At 37.8% G+C, this 24751-nt stretch overlaps 1 protein-coding gene across 8 annotated transcripts in view; it reads left to right on the forward strand.

Moving 5' to 3' along the window:
* The window catches only part of LOC139969417 (liprin-beta-1-like), a 123380-nt gene that overhangs the window by 55571 nt on the left and 43058 nt on the right, over positions 1-24751 (forward strand). For 4 of the 8 annotated variants that reach the window (XM_071974354.1, XM_071974360.1, XM_071974358.1 and 1 more), the window contains 13 exons: positions 168-302; positions 4591-4653; positions 5479-5541; positions 8034-8096; positions 12392-12440; positions 14204-14265; positions 15980-16064; positions 17814-17926; positions 18935-19039; positions 20239-20410; positions 22736-22886; positions 23261-23392; positions 24463-24519. In XM_071974354.1, coding sequence (XP_071830455.1) covers positions 168-302; positions 4591-4653; positions 5479-5541; positions 8034-8096; positions 12392-12440; positions 14204-14265; positions 15980-16064; positions 17814-17926; positions 18935-19039; positions 20239-20410; positions 22736-22886; positions 23261-23392; positions 24463-24519 — 1250 coding nt within the window. Of the gene's footprint in view, positions 1-167; positions 303-4590; positions 4654-5478; positions 5542-8033; positions 8097-8170; positions 8210-12391; positions 12441-14203; positions 14266-15979; positions 16065-17813; positions 17927-18934; positions 19040-20238; positions 20411-22735; positions 22887-23260; positions 23393-24462; positions 24520-24751 lie in introns of all 8 variants that reach the window. The other 4 variants (XM_071974361.1, XM_071974362.1, XM_071974355.1 and 1 more) reach the window with 3 other exon arrangements.

The following is a 24751-nucleotide window of genomic DNA, read 5'->3' on the forward strand; positions in this document are numbered from 1 at the left end:
TTAGTATTGGTGTGTTCTTACACATCTGACGGTCTGTTCAGAATGTATAAAAGTAAGTTGGCCTGACGTTTCGATCCTAGCAGGATCTTCTTCAGAGGCTAAAAAAAAAATGTTCAGAAGTTAGTACATGTTGCACTTTCATCTTTTTCTGATGTTTATCTCTACAGGAGAGGAGAATGAGGAGGCCGTCCTACGATGATATAAAACGGAACGAAAGTAACGAACTGGTCCAGCTTCAATTAAGATTGAGTTCAGCAGAAAATGAAGTAGCCTTATTGAGGGAAAGAACTCTTCAAGCTGAGGTAAATATAGTTCAATATGGTCACTGAAAAGAGGCAAGGGAGGGGGGGGGGGGGGCAGGTGGGATGTCAAAAAAAAGAGGCGAAGAAACAAGGAAAGGGTGAAAAACTGCTAGCAATGAGCAAGTCTCAAATATAGGTGATCACTGATAATTTCTTCCTTTGAAGAAGAAGTTCAAGTTTGACAATGTTACAAAAATTGCAGAATTTTGTGATTCCAGAGAAGCAATAAATATGTTATTTGGCCTTATATAAGATTTCACACAAATTTTTCATTTTGATTTTATGAAATATAAAAGTTTTAAATTTCTTACATGAAAATAGTTTGCATCTTAACATGTCTTGAATGGTGGTAGATGAATAATGCAATATTGCAAACTGCTATGTGTCGAGGTTTCATTCAACCGTAGTAGTATGTTAATATTGCAACCAGCTGCCGTGAAAAGAGAAATTATGCACCTCTTATATAGAAAGGCACAGACCCTTGGGAAAGCATATCTGCAAAGCCTTGAAATGCAATCGGCACTGCATAGTAGCTGAAAGTACAATGACATGATGTCATTGCAAGTATGTTTGGCTGTTCTGATGTGTAACCTGCATTTAATCAGAAATAAAGAATGGAAAGGAACTGAAGATTCTAATATCACTAATTGACTATACATCAGCTATGAGAAAATACCTCCGTAGAATTGATGGCCCTATACTCCATTCCTCATATCACTAAACTACAGCTACGAGAAAATACCTGGGTGAATTGATGGCCCTGTACTCCATTCCTCATATTGATACTAAACTCCAGCTAATAGAAAATACCTCAGTAGAATTGATGGCCCTGTACTCCATTCCTCATATCACTAAACTCCAGCTAAGAGAAAATACCTCAGTAGAATTGATGGCCCTGTACTCCATTCCTCATATCACTAAACTCCAGCTAAGAGAAAATACCTCGGTAGAATTGATGGCCCTGTACTCCATTCCTCATATCACTAAACTACAGCTAAGAGAAAATACCTCGGTAGAATTGATGGCCCTGTACTCCATTCCTCATATCACTAAACTACAGCTAATAGAAAACACCCCGGTAGAATTGATGGCCCTGTACTCCATTCCTCATATCACTAAACTCCAGCTAAGAGAAAATACCTCGGTAGAATTGATGGCCCTGTACTCCATTCCTCATAGACTAAACTCCAGCTAAGAGAAAATACCTCGGTAGAATTGATGGCCCTGTACTCCATTCCTCATATCACTAAACTCCAGCTAAGAGAAAATACCTCGGTAGAATTGATGGCCCTGTACTCCATTCCTCATATCACTAAACTCCAGCTAAGAGAAAATACCTCGGTAGAATTGATGGCCCTGTACTCCATTCCTCATATCACTAAACTCCAGCTAAGAGAAAATACCTGGGTAGAATTGATGGCCCTGTACTACATTCCTCATATCACTAAACTCCAGCTAAGAGAAAATACCTCAGTAGAATTGATGGCCCTGTACTCCATTCCTCATATCACTAAACTCCAGCTAAGAGAAAATACCTCAGTAGAATTGATGGCCCTGTACTCCATTCCTCATATCACTAAACTCCAGCTAAGAGAAAATACCTCAGTAGAATTGATGGCCCTTTACTCCATTCCTCATATCACTAAATTCCAGCTAAGAGAAAATACCTCAGTAGAATCGATGGCCCCTGTACTCCATTCCTCATGTCACTAAACTCCAGCTAAGAGAAAATACCCCGGTAGAATTGATGGCCCTGTACTCCATTCCTCATGTCACTAAACTCCAGCTAAGAGAAAATACCTCAGTAGAATCGATGGCCCCTGTACTCCATTCCTCATGTCACTAAACTCCAGCTAAGAGAAAATACCCCGGTAGAATTGATGGCCCTGTACTCCATTCCTCATATCACTAAACTCCAGCTAAGAGAAAATACCTCAGTAGAATTGATGGCCCTGTACTCCATTCCTCATATCACTTAACTCCAGCTAAGAGAAAATACCTCAGTAGAATCGATGGCCCCTGTACTCCATTCCTCATGTCACTAAACTCCAGCTAAGAGAAAATACCCCGGTAGAATTGATGGCCCTGTACTCCATTCCTCATATCACTAAACTCCAGCTAAGAGAAAATACCTCAGTAGAATTGATGGCCCTGTACTCCATTCCTCATATCACTTAACACCAGCTATGAGAAAATACCTCGGTAGAATTGATGGCCCTATACTCCATTCCTCATATCACTTAACTCCAGCTAAGAAAAAATACCTCAGTAGAATTGATGGCCCTGTACTCCATTCCTCATATCACTAAACTCCAGCTAAGAGAAAATACCTCAGTAGAATTGATGGCCCTGTACTTCATTCCTCATATCACTAACTCCAGCTAAGATAAAATACCTCAGTAGAATCGATGGCCCCTGTACTCCATTCCTCATGTCACTAAACTCCAGCTAAGAGAAAATACCCCGGTAGAATTGATGGCCCTGTACTCCATTCCTCATATCACTAAACTCCAGCTAAGAGAAAATACCTCAGTAGAATTGATGGCCCTGTACTTCATTCCTCATATCACTAAATTCCAGCTAAGAGAAAATACCTCAGTAGAATCGATGGCCCCTGTACTCCATTCCTCATGTCACTAAACTCCAGCTAAGAGAAAATACCCCGGTAGAATTGATGGCCCTGTACTCCATTCCTCATATCACTAAACTCCAGCTAAGAGAAAATACCTCAGTAGAATTGATGGCCCTGTACTCCATTCCTCATATCACTTAACTCCAGCTAAGAGAAAATACCTCAGTAGAATCGATGGCCCCTGTACTCCATTCCTCATGTCACTAAACTCCAGCTAAGAGAAAATACCCCGGTAGAATTGATGGCCCTGTACTCCATTCCTCATATCACTAAACTCCAGCTAAGAGAAAATACCTCAGTAGAATTGATGGCCCTGTACTCCATTCCTCATATCACTTAACACCAGCTATGAGAAAATACCTCGGTAGAATTGATGGCCCTATACTCCATTCCTCATATCACTTAACTCCAGCTAAGAAAAAATACCTCAGTAGAATTGATGGCCCTGTACTCCATTCCTCATATCACTAAACTCCAGCTAATAGTAAAATACTTCAGTAGAATTGATGGCCCTGTACTCCATTCCTCATATCACTAAACTCCAGCTAATAGTAAAATACTTCAGTAGAATTGATGGCCCTGTACTCCATTCCTCATATCACTAAACTCCAGCTAATAGAAAGTACCTCTAGAATTAATGGCCCTGTACTCCATTCCTCATATCACTAAACTCCAGCTAAGAGAAAATACCTCAGTAGAATTGATGGCCCTGTACTCCATTCCTCATATCACTAAACTCCAGCTAATAGAAAGTACCTCTAGAATTAATGGCCCTGTACTTCATTCCTCATATCACTAAACATCAGCTAAGAAAAAATACCTCAGTAGAATTGATGGCCCTGTACTCCATTCCTCATATCACTAAACTCCAGCTAAGAGAAAATACCTCAGTAGAATTGATGGCCCTGTACTCCATTCCTCATATCACTAAACTCCAGCTAAGAGAAAATACCTCAGTAGAATTAATGTCCCTGTACTCCATTCCTCATATCACTAAACTCCAGCTAAGAGAAAATACCTCAGTAGAATTGATGGCCCTGTACTCCATTCCTCATATCACTAAACTCCAGCTAAGAGAAAATACTTCAGTAGAATTAATGTCCCTGTACTCCATTCCTCATATCACTAAACTCCAGCTAAGAGAAAATACCTCAGTAGAATTGATGGCTGTGTACTCCATTCCTCATATCACTTAACTCCAGCTAAGAAAAAATACCTGGGTAGAATCGATGGCCCTGTACTCCATTCCTCATATCACTAAACTCCAGCTAAGAGAAAATACCTCAGTAGAATTGAAATATCACTAACCATCTATTAAACATATATTGTGTGATACAATCTCATGAATTAGTGACCAGATCCATTCATAACTTGATGGTTCACCACCAAATGAAATGAAACCATTTGGTTTAATTTAAGCATTCTCGTTGTCATACTCTTTAATCAGAACACAAGGAAATGTTTCCTTTGTCTGTTGATAATACAGCTTAATTTGTAAGTATTTCAATGTAAGTTAATAAAAACAAAAAATGTCTGTACAATTGACCTTCTTACCGTGCTATTTATACATGCATGAAGGTGAAAGAGTTCTATCTGAGACATGTTAGCCCTAAACACTGATTTGGTTTTTATTTACTTTCTTCCATCTTTCCACAGTCGAGGCTGGAAGAAAAAGAACAAGATTTGTATATATTAGAAGAAAAATATGAAGGACTTCAGGTATAAAGCCTTGCTCTTAAGATTGGAAATGTTTTGTAAGAATCTGTCTCCTTCCTGTATATGTATGGTGTTGTTATGGTGATGGTATTAAGTATTAAATACCGGGTGGATTGGGAAAACTATTGAGAGGCATATCCCTTTCGAATCGTGAATTATGAAAATTGTGACGACAACTCTCTACCTGATTTAATCAACTTGGTCTTTTGGTAACCAATGTTTAGTTGACAGATTGACATACTGTGTGGCTTATTTGGTAAGGAAAAGATCATAAATTACTATCCAGCAGATACTCATGAATATGCAGTAGTATTCCATTAGTTAAAGGAAATCAGAGTTTGAACATAATTCTCTACCTGATTTAATAAGCTTGGTCTTTTGGTAACCAATATTTAGTTGGCAGATTGACATATTGTGTGGTTCATTTGGTAAGGAAAAGATCATAAATTACTCTCCAGCAGATACTCATGAATATGCAGTAGTATTCCATTAGTTAAAGGAAATGAGAGTTTGAACATTGACTCCCTGGACGTTGGGATCCTGATGAAATGAAACATCAGTGGCACATGATGTATGACTCATGTCAGGGTCAACTGTGTCAAGAGTCAAACCTTGTCAGGGTCAACTTGACTAATGAGACGAGGGCAATAACATATTTGTTTTGTTTAATAAATTTGTAGATCTATCAACGAAAGGAAGGACAAAAAACAGTGATTATTCAAGAACTATATCTCTAGAGAACTTGATTGTTTTTAGTAAGATTGAGAGAGGGTTATCCATACCTCCATTTACCAGGTGTCATTTAATCCCTCTTTGTGTCTTTTTCAGAGGGCCTTGAAAGATGTACAAGATGAATCAAGAAATTGGCAAGAAAAGTACATGGAAAGCCAGGTATATTGCTTACAAGTTTTCTAACGTTCAGTTTTGTCTAGAACTGAGGTGTAATTGGGCTGAAATGGTCATTGATCATTCAGAATAAGTCATTCTTATTTTTTGTGTCTATGACTGATAGTTTTGAAAATGTTTGTTGGTCATCCATCGGGTCAGGACATTCTGTTTTCCAAGCTCACTCTAGGATAGACCATATTGTGCTGATTGCTGTGGTTGTAGCTAAAACTGGTGGACTTTTGAACGCATGAATGATATCATTAATTATCAAGAAAGACAATCTCAGATGACAGGCGAACACTTTAAACTTGTGAATCCATCTGAGAATTTGTTACTTACTACAGTAAGATGTAGAATATGAAAGTGAAAATTGTGTGCCAAAGGAGATATTTATACAGACAGGGCTTACAATGAACTTTCATGTTAGCAGTACCTTCAATAAAAGTGTAGGCTTGCTAGGATACAGATTTAGCCAACACATGATACAGATAGCAGTTCTAAGTTAATGTTGAGGGTGTGGTTCAGGATGAAAAGAGAGGCCATCTTTCCAAAGTAAATCTTCACAAAGGTATTCGTAAGAAATCAAAGATTACTTTATTTCTATTTTGTTTAAAACATTTGTTACTGAACCCAGTACTCTCACAAAGTTGTATAACTTACCTGAGTGAGTCTGCTAACTCGAACCCCTTTACAAGAATAGACAATGATTGTTTGGTATGATATTATACCTCCATGGTTCTCTGTATTTTGTGATAATATTCTGTTCTCGATGTCAGTAGTCTCATTAAGAGAGGGAATCGGGGAGAGAGATAGAGATGTTAAGTACCTAACTGTCTGCAAAGGTGTTAGTATGAATTCATAATGTGAGAAGAAGATATAACAACATCAAAGAATGTGAGTTTTGAGGTGAAGACTGCAAAGTTTGTGACCCAGAAAATGAATCAAGATCATTGGAGTTCAACTCAAATTTAGTCTGGACAAAATACATTAAACTTTGCTATTTTACATGTGAAGCATTGTTTTTGTATTATTTATAGTCGAATCTGAAATTCAAAAAGCCATCAGAAGAGGCTGCTTAAGTTACTGTCTTAAGAAGTGAAATAGGTCATGAATATTTATATCTGATGTTATTTGCATAATAACATGGTCGGTTACCAATGTGAATTGATGTCACAGCTTTTTGTGCTGGAATAGTAGAGTGTGGACATTCCAGTAATTTGAAAACCTGTCAGCCGAGGCAGTTCTCCCCGCCTGTATTAATGAAAGAATAAAAATTTCTGATGAAAACAGATATATATGGTCTGTGTCCATCTAGTAGACTTTAAGATGTACAGTTAACCCCTAGACAATATATTACATAGAATCATATAAGTTTTAAGACACATTTTAACATCAACAATTTCCGGAGGTATCTTGATCTTCAACATCAGTATCACTGAAGATGCTATGTTCTTAGTAAAACTTACAGCTAGATTGCATGGGGTTGCTTGCTGCAAAGATCTTAAACACTTATTATGAGAGGTTTAATATAAAATGGTTGCTACTGTATGCTAAAGGGCTGCATGAAATTCAATGAAAAATGCCGTCAAATTTGCTGTTAGTGTAAAGATGACCATAAAATACAAGCACTATTCATCTGTTTCGTGATTGCAATGCTAGTAAATTGAGTGAATGGGTGGCAGGTTGTTTGCAGGAATGACATTTGAAGAGAACAAAAAGTAAGTTTTCCCACAACTGTGGTATTTATGTAGAATACCTAGAACCTATCATAGACGTATAAGTACAAACTCACCCTTGCGTAGGTTGGTGGTTATATTAGTTTTAATATAAATCCTACTCATGTGTAAATGTACCCTACTTTTTAAAATTGTATGTGGCTGGGTGAACAGGCTTGCATGCAATAGATATTGGAAGAACAACAACAACGAGCTAGAAGGGTAAATGTTTGAAGTCCAGCGTCACTTTAGCAGCTTTGACTCTGATTTTAACTTTTATTACTATGCTATGGTCACAAGAACTACAGCAAAACCATTAACTGGTTGGAAACATTTCAATTGGTTAGGTGAAATTTTTTGGGTATTTGGCTGTTCCAAATTTTCAGTTCTGTAATTGAGCTGATAATGTTCATATCAGATTAGTTCCATTTAGAACTTATCTTTTGTTTATAAACATTTGTTGGTTGGAGTTGGTATGTCTGTCTTGATCTAGGAGGTTGATTGGATAAGGACTATCTAAAACAATGAGAACCTAATCATTGGTAATTATCTCATAGAAACAAACTTACTGTGAAGAAGATTCGATCGAATGATTTTATCTCCAGAAAGTGTAAATAGAAACTACATTGAAACATTCAGTATTGTACATATGCTGAAGGTTGTTCGTGAGAGTGTCATGAAAATCAGTGTTTTCTTTACTGGAAGTTTGCCATTCTTTGAAATACTTAAAAACAATTGCACACAAGAAAGTGAAAAGGCTAAGTGTTTTCAACCCAAAAGGTGTCGTTCATCAGAACCCGCTCTGACGCGGCTGATCTGAGGTCGAGGCTCCGTAGAAGTTTTGTAAGTTCATTGATAACGTTTTTTGTAGCCAGAGATTTTTAGTGCCGTGTTTTAACATTTACTCTTTGCACGAGGCCTGGAACATTGTGAAGGAAGCACATGAGTGGATGGAGGTTTGTGACCCTTGACCTCTACTACTAATATTGCATGTGTTGTTTTCAGTATTGCGTGTTCCATTTGAGCATGCTTCTCTCACATGCCAACCATGTGACCTTTAGACTTGTGACATGACCCAAGCATGCATTTGTTGTAATTACACATCGGAGGTAGCAGTCGATAGTGAATATGAAACTATATGGTAAATCAGAGACCAAATTGTGGAGATGATAAGTTTTGTCACATATTTCACATGTAAGTAACTAATTAAGTATGACAATTCCATTTCCTGTGGACATTTCTGTACATTTACATTTCTTTCCTGTTTGCTCTTCATGCCCAGTCACATATACTGTGGCGGTAATTAATATCGTCAAATAAAACAACGTTTTAGTAAATAGCGAAATAGAAGATACAATACTTCTCTGTACGTTTTGACCTAAAAATGTTGCTGCGTTTGCTTCGTAAGGTAAATTATGGAGGTTATTTAAATCTGTCAAATCTTCAACATGTTATTAAATACTGAACTACCCTACAAAATTTCCCTTTCCTTTCTGACTTAAAGGTTAGCTCTATATGCTGGGTAATATTGATTTTTATCACAAGTTTTATCCATTACATGATAATTGTATCAGTGTACAGTAATTGGTATAGTTGAGTGAGAGCTGAAACTGGCCACTCGCTATCTAAGGATTGTTAGACTGCTTATTCAATATGATATGCTGGGTGAAGGCGTTGTGTCTTAAAGTCAAGCTGTGGTCATGAGTGTACCCTCTGCTATGTCTGTAGCATGCATGTGTATGTCTAGATATGATTGTAAAATACTGTTAACCAGACCTCAAAATTCATTTTATTTCCTGGTAAAATGAGATGCATGTTAACTTCATTGAAATTTATATAGGCACTTGCTTCTTTGTAAAGCTGGTAAAAATTAATAAATGTGTAAAAGAAAGTTGGTCTGACGTTTCGATCCTAGCAGGATCTTCTTCAAAGGCTAAATGACAAGTAACAATAACAGAAGGGACAAAAACACGCACAGAATACAGACAGGTTAATGAGCACGGTGAACACAAAGAGTTAGATGTACAGTAAGGGGATTAGTAGACAAGGGATGGAGAGAAGAAAAATTAATAAAGTACAGTTCCATTGTCAAAGGGGTATGTTTGTGTCCAAAACATGAAACATATTGTATTAAAATAATGTTTGTGGGTTGTCTTCCTTGCTGCTTTTGGTGTTTGTCAGGGAAAAGATTGTATAAGTTACATATTAGCAAGAAGCCCTCATTCATCACATTTGCATAAATTAGTCAGTCCCTTGATGAATGATTAAGATTTAGACCTGAAGAGGTTGCATTCCTCTTAGATCTCTGCATGGATGAAGTATCAGACTAGTCGGTATGTGTGAGTTACAGTACCTGCTGAGTGTGTAGTGAGCATGTGTATTGTATGTGACTACATTGATTCAGTGCATGCTGTGATAGTATGTCTGTCATGCTCTGATAGTCTGTGATCATGCACTGATCATGTACTGATCATGTGCAAGCCAGTAAAGCTGTTAACCATATAACCTTTAAACTGTACCAATCCTAAGTATGTAAATCAAAGATGTGTTTCGTTGGAAGTACAAAAATGGAAGTGATGTTTGTTTGATAGTTTGCTTTGTGTCGGCGGTAGGGCAGCTTTTGCTTAAACTCTAAAACCATCATTCCCTAGCTCTCAAAGAAGATATACACGGTGTAGCTTTCACCATGCTGGTATTCCTGGTAATATGCATGGTGTAGCTTTCACCATGCTGGTGATGTCCACAGGGACCATGTCTGCTCCATATTACTGGTACCACCCACTCACTCCCATTGAGAAGGTTAGGATGTCGCCAAAAATGTTTATTTTCAGTATGTATAGTAACCACTGTAGATAATCAACAGGCTTCAGGTTGTTAAACCTGTGATGAAAACACTGTGTATTACTCCATGTTATTTATAGCGTTATAATAGTTTGCATAAAGATACATTCAAGATGTAGAAAGAAAAGTGAATCCGTCTTTCTACTTGAAAGATTTAACTATAAACTGAACTTCGTATTGTCCTTCCATCCAGGCAATCCCTTCTTCCTCTGTAGTAATTCATGTTCCTTTTAGTAATTCAGAATTAACCTTTTTGTCTCAAATGTCAACTTTCATTAGTTTCTCAAATGAATCTTGTTCTTACAAATTATTTTGGCATGTAGTTACTAATTGAATGCTAATTGTTTTTACATGTACTAGAAGCTGAATAAGATGCTATGACAAATCTTCAGTCCATTAGTGTTGGACTATCACCAGTCTTGCACAACATTAAGATAAGGCTCTCATGAGCATAACTAGTCAATGAAGTAACTTTCTCCATCTAAAATTAAATTGTTTGATCAGCCTAAATAATGTAAACAACATTAAAGTAGTTGGGTGCTACTTTCCTCCCCAGTAATGTTCTTCCTTCTCCGAGACTCATTACTCACCACAAATATTACTGAGATCTCCAACTATTCAAATACTTTGAAATTGTTCTTCTTTTCAAAATGCAACAGGTTGGCTGGTAATCCCTGTCAACAGTTTTACAGTTTTGTAGTTGCAACTTAAGCTTCAAGTCTTGTAAATTTAAAAAGACTCTTATGAGTACATTCTGCTGTGATGAATCTAAATTAAGCATTCTTACTGTATTTGATTTTGAAACAATACCAAACTTTGCAACAGACTAACAATAAAGTTTCTCTTTGGTTTTATTTGATGGAGAGAACGGCTAGAAATGCAAAAACAAGCTGTTTTGACTTTTAAGTTATAATATTATAACATTATAAAATAATAGTGGTGGTTTTCAACTAGGAATGGTGTTTTATTTAACAGCTATTATCAAATTATTGATAGTACAGCAGAAAAATATTCTCTGTCCCATTATAAATGAAAGCCTCTCTTTTTCAAAAAGATAAATATATTTTAAGATGAAATTAGCAAAATCCAGGGTAAATACAAGATCTGACTGCATTGAATATTACTGTAAGGCTTGTTAGTATTAATGATGCTTAAATTTATTGACTAAATAAAATTATTTTAAATTCTGATTCCTGTTTTTTGGTACCAAAGACTTCAAAGAGATGTATTTTTATGCATTTGTTAAATCTAGTATGTCTTCATTTCTTATGATTATTTGCCCAAATTTTTTTTCTATTTTTTTTCTATCTTTTATTCTGTGTATTTTGATGTTAAAAGTTTAAGAACTGCTCAATAACAGTAAGTCAAGTTGAGTAGGTGTAAGTGAGGTTGTTTACAGTCACAAGCTTACACAAATACTACATGGTATTCTATTCTAGTATCTTATAGGCATAATAATTGTAGACACTCACTGGTGTGTAGATATTCCATCATGTACAAGTAACAGGATGAAGAAGAAATACAGGGAATGAGGGGGTGGGGGGTGTGGCTGGGCTAAACTGAGAGAGAGGGCTTGCACCAGGTTCAAAGTGGATGCTAAGAGAAATGTTTGAGCTCTGAAGAAACAAATGACACTAGGTCACATTTTTTCTCAGGTGAAAGTTTATCCCTTCCCCACAAGTGGTATGAAATTAGTTTTAGTTCCATCTGAGTGGAAACATTTCATGTTCATTCACACAAGCTGTGTATTGAACTACGACCACCAAAACTTAAAATATTCGGATTATAAAAACTTCTAAGAGAATATAAGCCAACACATTCATGATCAATCAACTTGAAGTTTGTAATAGTTTATTTTGTGCCCTGGCCTTCCCTGGTATTTGTGTGTTCTTGTCTACTATTTGTTGAACTGTCTTGTGGTACAATGTCATTGGTAAGTGCTACTCCTTTAAATATCGTCTTACTCTTGGAGCTGTCATCGTGAAACTGTCTTAGAGAAAGTCAAGAATGTTTGTGCGATATGTGAAGACTTGACTTGTAATGTATGTGTTTATTTACAATGAGAGTAGAATTAAACCATAGTTTGTACCCATCGAATCCATCTCTTTTCCATTCCATACAAACTCTCCAGCACACTACCCCCCTTTGTACCTTTCCTGCCACCTATCTCCCATGTCATTGTACCTCCCCCCACCCCACCCCACCTCACCCTTCCCACACACACACCTCCCCCCCCTTCCGCATTGTAATGTTAAGACTCCCTTTAATATGTTTTGATCTGCCTTTTTGTTTTCTAGTCTGAGATGGAACAGATGCACTCCTCAGGACCAACAAGGCAACAAATGAGTGAGTTAAAGCTAAGTCTATTCTTAATCCCCATTGCCTTTCTACATTACGTGTCTACCATTAGTCGGTGAAACCTGATGGTGTAGACTGCTAATAAGATAAAGGGTAAAGTACAGTAATTGGGTGGCTCATCAATAAAAAATAATCAGTTGTGTCAACATAACTATCTGTAAGCTTTCATAGTATTTTCTTGTCACCAAAATCTGAAATTTGGGGAACCCGCGTATAATCCGCACAGTGATTTCTCACCGTTTTGTTCAAAGGTATAAAAATAAATTTCTTGACAATAGACAACCACTTGTCCCACAGACAAGGGCAGATTCATAAGATTCAGTAAGGCAAAAATTTCAAAGGTTTACCAGTGAAAAATAAATAAAGGATTACATTTGTGGGACACATGATTTTCTGTACTTGGTTGAGTGTTAGGAACTTGCCAATTAAGGGCAGTCAAATAGATGTCTTTGATTGTATACATTAATGAATGAATATTACATGACACAAAGTTACAATACAACCTGAAATGCAGATTCATGTCTTTTGTGTTTCAGTGATATTCCCTGACTTCATATTAAGCATCGTGTGGTTAAAGATGCATGTGGCTCGAAATTAATTATTTAAGATCAAGACAATCTCATGTCACAAAGATGTAGGTGGTTTGAAAATGATTTAGATCTAGTCAAGCTCCTAGCCGCAAGAAGTGATCAGAGATATAGGTAGCTTAATGTGTTTCTTAGAAGTTGTCCACCTTATAGCACTGGGATATCCTCAAAAAAATAGATGGCTTTTAATTATTTGGTATAGCCAACCTCATATTGGCAAAGAAATCATCAAAGATATCGGTGACTCTGAAATTGTTCAAGAAGTAATCCACTTTATATCACTGGGATATCATCAAAGATATCAGTGACTCAAAGTTGTTTTAGAAGCAGTCCACCTGATATCACTGGGATATTGTCAAAGACCCTGTTGACTCAAAGTTGTTTGAGAAGTAGTCCTTATATTTTATATCACTGGGACATCGTCAAAGATATTGGTTACTCAATGTTGTTTTAGAAGTACTGTAATCCACCTTATAACCCTGGGAAATCATCAAAGACAACAGTGGCTCAAAGATATTTGAGAAGTAGTCTACCTTAAAGACACCGGTGACTCAAATTTTGTTTAGAAGTAGTCCACCTTATATCACTGGGATATCGTCAAAGACCCTGTTGACTCAAAGTGAAGTAGTCCTTATATTTTATATCACTGGGATATCATCAAAGATATTGGTTACTCAATGTTGCTTTAGAAGTAATCCACCTTATAACCCTGGGATATCATCAAAGACAACAGTGGCTCAAAGATATTTGAGAAGTAGTCTACCTTAAAGACACAGGTGACTCAAATTTTGTTTATCACTGGGATATCGTCAAAGACCCTGTTGACTCAAAGTGAAGTAGTCCTTATATTTTATATCACTGGGATATCGTCAAAGATATAGATTGCTCCTTAAATTATTTAGACCTGGTTCGCCTCATATCTCTGAAAATATATGTTGGTGAGTATTTCATTGGTCTCACCCAATATTTCAAACTATGCATGTACATTTTGAATCATGCAGCTCATTCAGATGAAGAAGATACAGAGCTTAAAGCCGACATAATTGTAGCTCCTGCTTCTTGCTCTAAGCAGAAGGCACAATCTTAGGCGAGAACCTCCAGATATTCCTTTGTAAATCCAAACTGTTTGTTTACATGATTTACTAATATCTTGTTTTCTCTTAGATGCTGACAGAGAGAGATACAGCCAGGTTATAGAGAGTCTTCAAACGTCAAATAATGAAAAGGTAAGATAAAGTGCTGCAGTGTACACATAGAGTGCTGCAGTGTACACACAGAATGCTGTAGTGTACACACAGTGCTGCAGTGTACACACCGAGTGCTGCAGGGTACACATGGAGTGCTGCAGTGTACATGCAGAGTACTGAAGTGTACACATATAGTGCTGCAGTGTACACATAGAGTGCTGCAGGGTACACACAGAGTGCTGCAGTGTACATGCAGAGTACTGCAGTGTACACATAGAGTGCTGCAGGGTACACACAGAGTGCTGCAGTGTACATGCAGAGTACTGCAGTGTACACATAGAGTGCTGCAGTGTACACCCAGAGTACTGCAGTGTAAATGCAAAGTGCTGCAGGGTACACATTGAGTGCTGCAGTGTACATGCAGAGTGCTGCAGTGTACATGCAGAGTACTGCAGTGTGCATGCAGAGTACTGCAGTGTACACATATAGTGCTGCAGGTTACACATGGAGTGCTGCAGGGTACACATGGAGTGCTGCAGTGTACACACAGAGCGGTGCAGGGTACATGCAAAGTGCTGCAGTGTACATGCAGAGTTCTGCAGTGTACATGCAGAGTGCTGCAGTGTACATGCAGAGTACTGCAGTGTACACATATAGTGCTGCAGGGTACACATAGAGTGCTGCAGTGTATACACAGAGCGGTGCATGGTACATGCAAAGTGCTGCAGTGTACATGCAGAGTTCTGCAGTGTACATGCAGAGTGCTGCAATGTACACATAGAGTGGTGCAGTGATACACAGTGCTGCAGTGTACATGCAGAGTGCTGCAGGGTACACATTGAGTGGTGCAGTGTATACACATTGCTGCAGTGTACATGCAGAGTGCTGCAGTGTACACAGAGTGCTGCAGTGTACACCCAGAGTGTTGCATGTACAGGCAGAGTGCTGCAATGTACACGCTGAGTGCTGCGTGTACACGCAGAGTGCTGCAGTGTACGGCAGAGTGCTGCAGTGTACACCCAGAGTGCTGCGTGTACACCCAGAGTGCTGCAGTGTACACAGAGAGTGCTTGGGTGTACACGCAGAGTGCTGCAGTGTACATACAGAGTGTGGTGCAGTGTACACATAGAGTGTTGCCGTGTTCACACAGAGTGCTGCAGTGAACACGCAGAGTGCTGCAGTGCAGAGTGCTCCAGTGTACATGCAGAGCGTTGCCGTGTTCACATAGAGTGTTGCCGTGTTCACACATAGTGCTGCAGTGAACACGCAGAGTGCTGCAGTGCAGAGTGCTCCAGTGTACATGCAGAGCGTTGCCGTGTTCACACAGAGTGCTGCAGTGTACACACCGTGCTGCAGTGTTCACGCAGAGTGCTGCAGTGTACACGCAGAGTGCTGATAGACAAGATCGTCCAAATTTTATACTTTGGTTGGTTTTATGTGCAAAACTTCAGCAATGCAAACTCGCAAAATCCAAATGTTGCAAAACATTTTGAATTGTTAAATTACAATCGATCCTTGCGTTTACCATTGATATTCAAGTAGAGTTTGCCAAGTTCTTAGACTACCATTGAGTTTGTTTCAAAATTGAAACTGGGTTTGTAATTCAAATGAAGATTTACTCTAGACAAGCTAGTGAAATGATGTTTCAGTGGTTTGTGCACAAAGAGTCATATTATTATGAAGTGTCATCTGTTAATTTGGTGCAGAAAGTCGCACAAGAAGTAAACAATGTATGATACCTATTTTCTCCTAGGATCGAATCATCGAAGATATGAGGCGAAACTTCAGGAAGTATAAGAGGATAGAAGAAATATTTATTACTGCTCAGGGATCAAAAGGTCAGAATAAGAAGAGTTGTTTTGAAAATTTCTGATTTTGTATTTAATTTAAGACATATTTGAAGAAGTGTGTGGGTGGGTTGACAAAGTAGTTTGAATCCAAATGAGGCATTAACTATTCATATTAAAAGGTGACACAATCCCAACAATTATATTTAGCTTTACATGACTGAGTTCTTTATGAACAACATCGCCCACAAACAGCTAAGAAAGAAAATCTTGTTCCTTCTTGGAATGTTAACATTGAAATTTTAAACAGTGTCGGTAAAGGAACAAATACCATCATTTGCTTATGTTAGCACTTGCAAAACCCATCTCCATTACAGAAGTTATGCATTGTGATGGATCAAGAAATACTTAAAAAACTGTAGCGCATGTGGCGGGATGATTTCATATCTAAAACTTGATCAAGTGTTCAACCTAATGTGTGAAAAAGAAACAGTAAATCTGTGAAATCTCCCAAATGGAATAAGAAATTGCGTCATTGCCTTGGGACATTATTCATGACAGTTGTGTCTATCACATAGGCCAAAGATGATGTTGGGTGTGTGTCTCCTGTCAGTGGAAGGAGGAGGAGGGGGGGTCATGACAGTTGTGTTTATCACATAGGCCAATGATGATGTGGGTTTGTGTCTCCTATCTGTGTAGGGAGGGAGAAGGAGGGGGTGGGGGGAATGGTTCATGACAGTTGTGTCTATCACATAGGCCAATGATGATGTTGGGTTTGTGTCTCCTGTCTGTGGAGGGAAGGAGAAGGAGGGGGTGGGGGGTGGTTCATGACAGTTGTGTCTATCATATAGGCCAATGATGATGTTGGGTTTGTGTCTCCTGTCTGTGTAGGGAGGCAGGAGAGGGTGGGGGGGGGTTTCATATAACATAGGCCAATTATGATGTTAGGTTTGTGTCTCATGTCTGTGTAGGGAGGCAGGAGAGGGTGGGGGGGGGGGGTTTCATATCACATAGGCCAATTATTATATTAGGTTTGTGTCTCCTGTCTGTGTAGGGAGGGTGGGGGGGGTTCATATAACATAGGCCAATTATTATGTTGGGTTTGTGTCTCCTGTCTGTGTAGGGAGGCAGGAGAGGGTGGGGGGGGTTTCATATAACATAGGCCAATTATGATGTTAGGGTTGTGTCTCCTGTCTGTGTAGGGAGGCAGGAGAGGGTGGGGGGGGGGTTTCATATAACATAGGCCAATTATTATGTTAGGTTTGTGTCTCCTGTCTGTGTAGGGAGGGTGGGGGGGGGTTTCATATAACATAGGCCAATTATTATGTTAGGTTCGTGTCTCCTGTCTGTGTAGGGAGGGTGGGGGGGGGGGTTTCATATAACATAGGCCAATTATGATGTTGGGTTTTTGTCTCCTGTCTGTGGAGGGAGGGAGGAGAGGGTGGGAGAGGAAGGGGGGGGGTTTCATATCACATAGGCCAATTATGATGTTGGGTTTGTGTCTCTCTTTATCATGAACTTAGCGTCACAAATACAAGTTTTTGTCTTACATCGATAAACTTCAATCCTTTTTTTTAGCAAGATTCACCTAAGTTTGATAAAATTACTAAATATTGGTGCCCATCCACAAATAAATCTGTCTCTGTTGTAGGCTGTAAATGTCCAGGGTAAACTGATATTTTAAATGCCACAAGTAATGCTATGGATCAGGCATGGTCTGGTATGTTACATACAAGGCTTACACTATGTTATTTACAAACAGGGTAAGTACTGTATCCATCGATTCCTTTCTTTTTTCAGCTGAATTGGTGCAGCGTTTAGAGGAGGAGCTTGCCAGGACAGACACGGGTTCAACCAGCAGCTCGGTGACGGTAGAGTCTGAATCTTCATCAAGGATGGGTGGTGGAAGAGAGGTATGAGAATGCCATCATTTGTCTTTGAAATCGATGCATAATTTATGAATAGTTAGTCCCGTAGTCACCTCCTCTTATACGAGCCCATCATAGGAATTTGATCTTGCTTAGAAAAACAATCATAGCTTTCCATTTCTTCCTGAAATGAAAACATGTTGGAAAGATAGTTAATATAATTGAAGAACCTGTAGTAATAGATATCTGCTGTGTCCTGCAATATTAGTTATCTGGCAATTAACCAATCTGTAGATGCATAATTCATAAAGTAGCTGAGATTCCTTGATCCTTTGATTAATGCTTTCTCAGATGATTTCATCTCAGTGAAGTAGTAACAGACAAATAACATTGTAACTAAGGTCTTTATTTATTCATAACTGTCTAATGTTAGGATATCTTAGTGGTATAAGCTGTGTCATTGGAGAAATATTTCATTCAGTATTCCATTTAATGTGTACAGTTGGGTTCGTGCAATCAAAGTTTCCTTCAAAATACCTCTTAAAGTGGGAGCTGTGTCATTAGCTGTGTAAATGATGGAAATAGGTTTTCCTTCATAATCCTGTATTTCTGTGTTTCCTAGATAGTGTTGCAGCAATGTATCAGTTATATGATTAGACATATATCACTGATAAGGAAACATACTTTTCTCCTTGTGTGATCTTACTTTCTCGTCTGGTTTCTAACCTAGCCATTACCTAGCCATTTGCAAAACAAGCCGCAAAAGCTGTGGTAACTATGGCTACAGCTGTAGGTGTCTGTTTGTTGTGAAATAGCACCCTCTATTGTGCAACTGAATCAGCTTACTGTCTGTGGTATACTTTTCCTTCTTGTGTAGCTAATGACTTGCTGCAGCATATCTCTGCTCAATGTTTGTTTTTACTTTTGTATAAATTTGGAACATAGAAGAAACATATCGCACCATTTGAAGTTTGGGAATATTTCTTGCTTGAGGTTTAACAGCAGGTTTATGAAGTTCCCTTAAAAGTCTCACATTTGTTTTCTGTATAACAGGATGGTAGTTTGGACTATGCACATAACTCCTTGCCTAGAGAGTTGAACGGAAAGCATCGGTCAGCTAGCATGGAGAATTTGAAGCCTGTTGATGGCTTGTTAGAGGTACAGTAAAATGCTTAGTAAGATTTAACAAGTAAATAGATTGGTAAAAATCTATCTAGTCAATCAGAAAGTTTCAAAATTGGTGCAAAAAACTTATCCTTTGATAAAGAATGTAAAGAATATTTAAGATTCTTATCTAGCAATGTCACATGAGATTAAGTTACAGCAGTCAAAATATGAGAAACACTCATCACACTTTCTGAAGAGACTTTAAGAAGACACAAAACCAACCATTATCTTTTAGCTGATATGACAGAAACAGTGATATCTTGCTCTCTTTTGGAGATAACACAGATTAAAAGTCATGTCTCAGGGAGCTGTCATTTTGTGAATCTGTGATCTGAAATCTTTTACTTTTTTCCTTCTGTTTCCTTTTCATATTTTCAAGTTAGAATGCTAACAGTGTTGACATTGAAAATAATGTCATCATTAGGTCATGTAAACAGCTTCAATGAATAATATGATAATTATATGAAAGTAGCATCCCACACAATAAATTGTGAAATCGTTAGGAAGTTCTTCTGCCCACTTAGGAAATGATCTTTTAAAGAAATTTTGTTTTATTTATTACTTGACTTAAAAGTGATGTAATCCTTTATCTTGCTTCTTTGCTTATGTGATTCTGCAGTATTTGTTATCTCTTTTGTGACTTATTCTCTGTGCATGGAAATGTCTGTTAACAAACATACCTTCCACCTGCAATGCCTCACAATACCTGTCTCAATTGATACTCTGATACTGATACTTAAAGTACAAGAGCATCAGTAGTATCGAGATTCTGCTGCACTGCTGCTCTTAGTTTGCAAGGCTATTCTCTTCAACTTCTTGGGAAATAATTGACGCTAAGAACACTCACAACGATTTGTGTCATTAAATCAGCAATTGTTAAAAAGTTGACTGATTTTGGATCATTTTACAATTTTTACCCCATAATTGGCCTGATTCTGATTAGATACCCCATGAATCACTAAAACAATATTTAAATGTACTTACTTTCTTTTATTTACCACACTATTGTTTGTCTATTACCATTTCTTTGTTGTGAATCAGACTGTGTGGTTCATTGTTTGTTTATTTGGCTGCACCGTATGGTCTATTTATTTATTTATTTATTTATTTATTTATTTATTTATTTATTTATTTATTTATTTATTTATTTATTTATTTATTTATGGTACTATTATTTGTTTGTTTACCAGACTGATATTGACCTGTACCCTGGTGGTTACAGGACGTTACCGTCACCGAAGACCAAAACTTCCGAACCAAACTCTCCTGTGAAAGGAAGAAACGGTAGCCAGAGATCTGGATCCTTTGACAAGGATAATTTACAGAAAGGACGGAAGACCTCAACTAGTGAACCCAATTTAGGTGAAATATTCAAGTTAATATGAGATTGCAAACAGATATAGCTCAAGGGGAAAGACAATACCCTACTAGGGTTGGGCGATATTGGCTTTATACCGTCACAATAAATAGTTAAAAAATTATCGCGATATTTCGATAAACAATAAATTTTCCTCTAACAGGATTTGCGTAAATGTCGAGCTTTGAGTGGACGAAGAAAGAGAGATATATGAAGGGGACATTCAAAGAGAATATCTGAGTTTGTTATGAACTGTTCCCTTGAAAATAAATAAATAACTATGGATTTTGTTTGGAGGGGAATATTTATTATATCATTTGCGTCAACAAATTTTTAATATTGACATTCCTGACTCTGGAACAAAACCAACTTTCTTAACACATGTACTGATTAGATTACATGCTCACTGTAAGAAGTCCCAGTCGTCTGACACTAGACCTAAAATAACACAAATATTTAGTTCCTCAATGCTTCCGGCCTACAACTCACCATAAAATAATTGACACTTAAACGTTGACAATGTAGGCCTAGGTAGGCTAGCTTGTGTCACTTTCGTTCTTGATAATATGGCGCACTAACCTCAAAACATGTTATACTTCCATTAGAATGGGCACTTAAGCTGACCTACATAACTACGCCTCTCGGCAAACGCGGCTGGTTAACAAACTTATATTCATGACACTTGAGCTTGATAGGTGGACATGCATTTGATTGACAAGTTTGCCGAGCCCATAAAGGCACAGCTTTTTATGCACTCTAGCTGTCTCCTCACCTCTGATTGGCTATCGCGCAGAAATACTTTTAGAAGAAGAACAACAACAATGGGCGCAATAGCACAGATAAGACAAGCTTGGGCGAGGCCTACCAACACATGAACAGCGTGCAATGACCTGTTATTATCAAATAATTCCAGAAAAATGAGCGCACGTGGTTCTGCAGATATATACTGCCCGACTTTCTGAGAGGATTACCTTACATACATTGTGCGAGTTTGTCACTAGTTTTGTCACACATCATTTTTGCCTTGTTTGATGCAATACTTGGCGCGAATGAATGCTTAAAACTTTTCCAGGTACTGCAAACGTGACTCATATCGGTGAGACCCATATTGACTCCCCCCTCCATACAGTACAGCTGTTCAGTGCATATAGTACCAGGCAGTTGTTACATAACAACTCCCTGGTAGTACACGTTAGAATTCAATAGTGACGTAAAGACTTTTAAGACGGACCAATCACAAGGTCAAACACGCTCCGCAGTCTTGTTGAAAACTGTCAGAACAGAGTAATAATACAGCTCTGTGTCTTGAGCATACAAACACATTATCGCGTAGTACTGTGTGGTTTATACAGGGTGGGTCACTAACACTGTTCTCATTGTGTATATGTGCATGTAGCGAACATTTTGTAAAGGACAGGTTTTTTACAAAGTTCAAAAGTCAGTAAATGAAGTTAGTAAACTTTATTTCTTTTCAACTTTCTTAACCATGGAATGCTAGCATAACATTTACAGATAAAACGGAGAAAGGATAATCGCATTTTGTTCCACATTTATTTTAGATTTCTTTCACAAGAAATTATCGTCATTTGTTCAATCCTCAAAAAATATTGTCTTGAAAAAAAATTATCGCGATAATAATAATTTTTGATATATCGCCCAACCCTATACCCAACCTAAAGCCATGCGACCCTACTGACTGTTTACCTGTAAAGGAGGATTATGTTGAAGGAGGTTAATTCATTGTTTAGCACCCCACCCCTCACAACACCTTCACCCTCCCCCAGCCAAGGAACACGGTTGCCCCCCTTTCATGCTGTACTGCTTAATTGCTAGCCTTCTTTAGTCTATTGGATTATGGTAACACATGACAGTGTTATATTGACTGTCTGATGGGAATGGGAATTGGTGTGTCTCAGAAAAGGCGTATGGATATATGGTGACAACGTAAACACTTGCACTGGTCTATTAAAGGGGAGGCTGGATAAAAGATGGCTTGGTTGGAGATTGTAATTGTCTGGGTATCTGAGTGAGTCAGTGTGCAACAACCTCCCCTTTAAAATCAATAAAAGTAAGTCCATGAATGGCTAACAGTTTTTATCTTTATTCCAAGATGGTACTGTTTTTCTGCTCCTTTGCACACATTAGCTAACTTGGAAATATTTACTCGGTAGTACAAGAGGATACTGATGCAAAGACACAAAATTGGAATTGTGAGATTAACTTAATTTAAAAAAAAAATAAAGTAATGTGGTGATTTCTAGATTGATAGATCTGTGAGCAAACAAAATTTTAAATTTTATTTTGTTGTTGTTGTTGTTGCATCCTGGTAGCTGTTACAGAGACAGAAGATGGATTTATGGAAGTTCATAGGAGAAGGCAAGTGACCTTTGACCCAAAGACTGATGGCCTCTCGGACTCATCAGGCACCTCCTCATCTGACGTCAGGGCGAAGAAAGGTGGAATCAAGAAATTGATTGGAAAGTGAGTTCCAATATCAAGGAATTGCAGAAATATAACTGTGCATCATAATTTTGGTTTTAATAAAACCAGTTTTAAAGAGATTAATTATAAAAGTAGTAATATATATCCCTGGATATAAATCTTTCATCTAGTGTAGCAGAAACTTCAAAATCCTTTGTTTTGAAGTTAGTCGTTCATTTTAAACACAGTAATTCCAGAAGCTTCATCTGGCAAACAAAGGGTTAGTCTACATAAGCAGCTCAAGAGCTGTTTATTTTTCAGTTTTCTATTAGTAGGCAGTATTTCATCTTCTGCCAGTTTAAGGTAATTTTTGGTCATGTAGGTCTTGTTCACATTTGTGGTTACTGTCTATCTGTGTGATTTCGTCTGTCTAGATTAAGACGAAGTAATTCCGCTTCGTTGCAAGATGAGGACTATGACTCACCGATAGAATTCCATAGAGGGAGCCGTTACAGGGCTACAGCAATGCCAAGACTTGGCTGGTCTCAGGGATTATCCTCTCATGGGTGAGCCATCAAAAAATAAACGAGAAACATGTAATCTATTCTCATATATGAGTTATAAAAGTGAAGTTCTTTACGTGTGAAGGAAACACTTCACGATACTTTCCTTCACACTTATGGCACTTTGTGTTTAGTTGGGTAGGTGAGTCCAAATGCACTTGCTAGGTGTTTGGTCAAACTCATTGTACCCTGTGCTAGGGGGATGTAAGCTAGGCCTTCTAATGCCCTTTTTTCAGATGGTTAGCGGAATCCTGGTCGAAGTTACTAGCTGGTTGGCGAATCCTACTGAACCAGATGAGGGAGAACAGTGATTCATAATGCAGTTTGTTAAGTAGCTAGTGTTTAGTGCAAATACATCTTTGTTGGAGTACGCTCAGAGACTGTTCCACATTATTAGGTGGCCAGGGGATGCCTAATGCCCTTTGTTATGTGGGTAATTAATTCTGATGCACTCTATAAGAGAAGGTCAACCACAGTTTTTTAATCAGATACCATATCACAGGTGCAAAGAGCTTCTTTCTGAGGAATATTCTAAGGGTGTTGATACCATTTCACATTCTTCATGCATCTTTAGAGTCATAGCAGTAGTTGACCTTTGTAGTTCATTGCCTCCTTGATCAACCAACCTCTGATATAACACCATCAACTACACAAAATCATTAAAATTGAGTATGTGCTACATGTGCCTTCCAAAGTGGAAGAATTATGCACCAAAAAGAATATATACATATATATATATATATATATCTATATATATATATATATATTATATCTATACTGTATATATATATATATATATATATATATACATATATCTATATATATCTATATATATATATATATATATATATAAATATCTATATATACATATATATATATACATATATATATATACATATCTATATATACATATATATATATATATATATATATAAGTCAAAAATTGTTTGGAACCAAATTTATTACCCAATCTTCTCGTGAATTTAAAAGGGAGTTGTGGCCAGAAAGTATATTGCAAAGATAGCCAGCAGGGTGTAAAAGAAACGTATCAAATTATCATCCTTTTTCTCCAGGCGTATGTCAAAACTTCAAGTATTGAACCACCATCCTAAGCTTTGTGACGGGCTCAGGTGATCCTTGATGCATGCTTGCAGTGAGGGAGTTTACATATTCCTTTGATGTTATTATGCACAAGAGAGTATTGACAAGCACTGCCCCCTGAATATCAAAACCCCTTGTGTTGGCTTTTCACTCCTTATCCCTTTGTGGGTAGGAAAGATTACCTACGAGCATGTAGACTAATTCTACGTTCATTGGCAGTATTCTAAACTCCTCTCACATCTTCAAGACAATTGTATTAAT

Source organism: Apostichopus japonicus, chromosome 7, assembly GCF_037975245.1.
Source record: "Apostichopus japonicus isolate 1M-3 chromosome 7, ASM3797524v1, whole genome shotgun sequence".
Classification (NCBI taxonomy): domain Eukaryota; kingdom Metazoa; phylum Echinodermata; class Holothuroidea; order Aspidochirotida; family Stichopodidae; genus Apostichopus; species Apostichopus japonicus.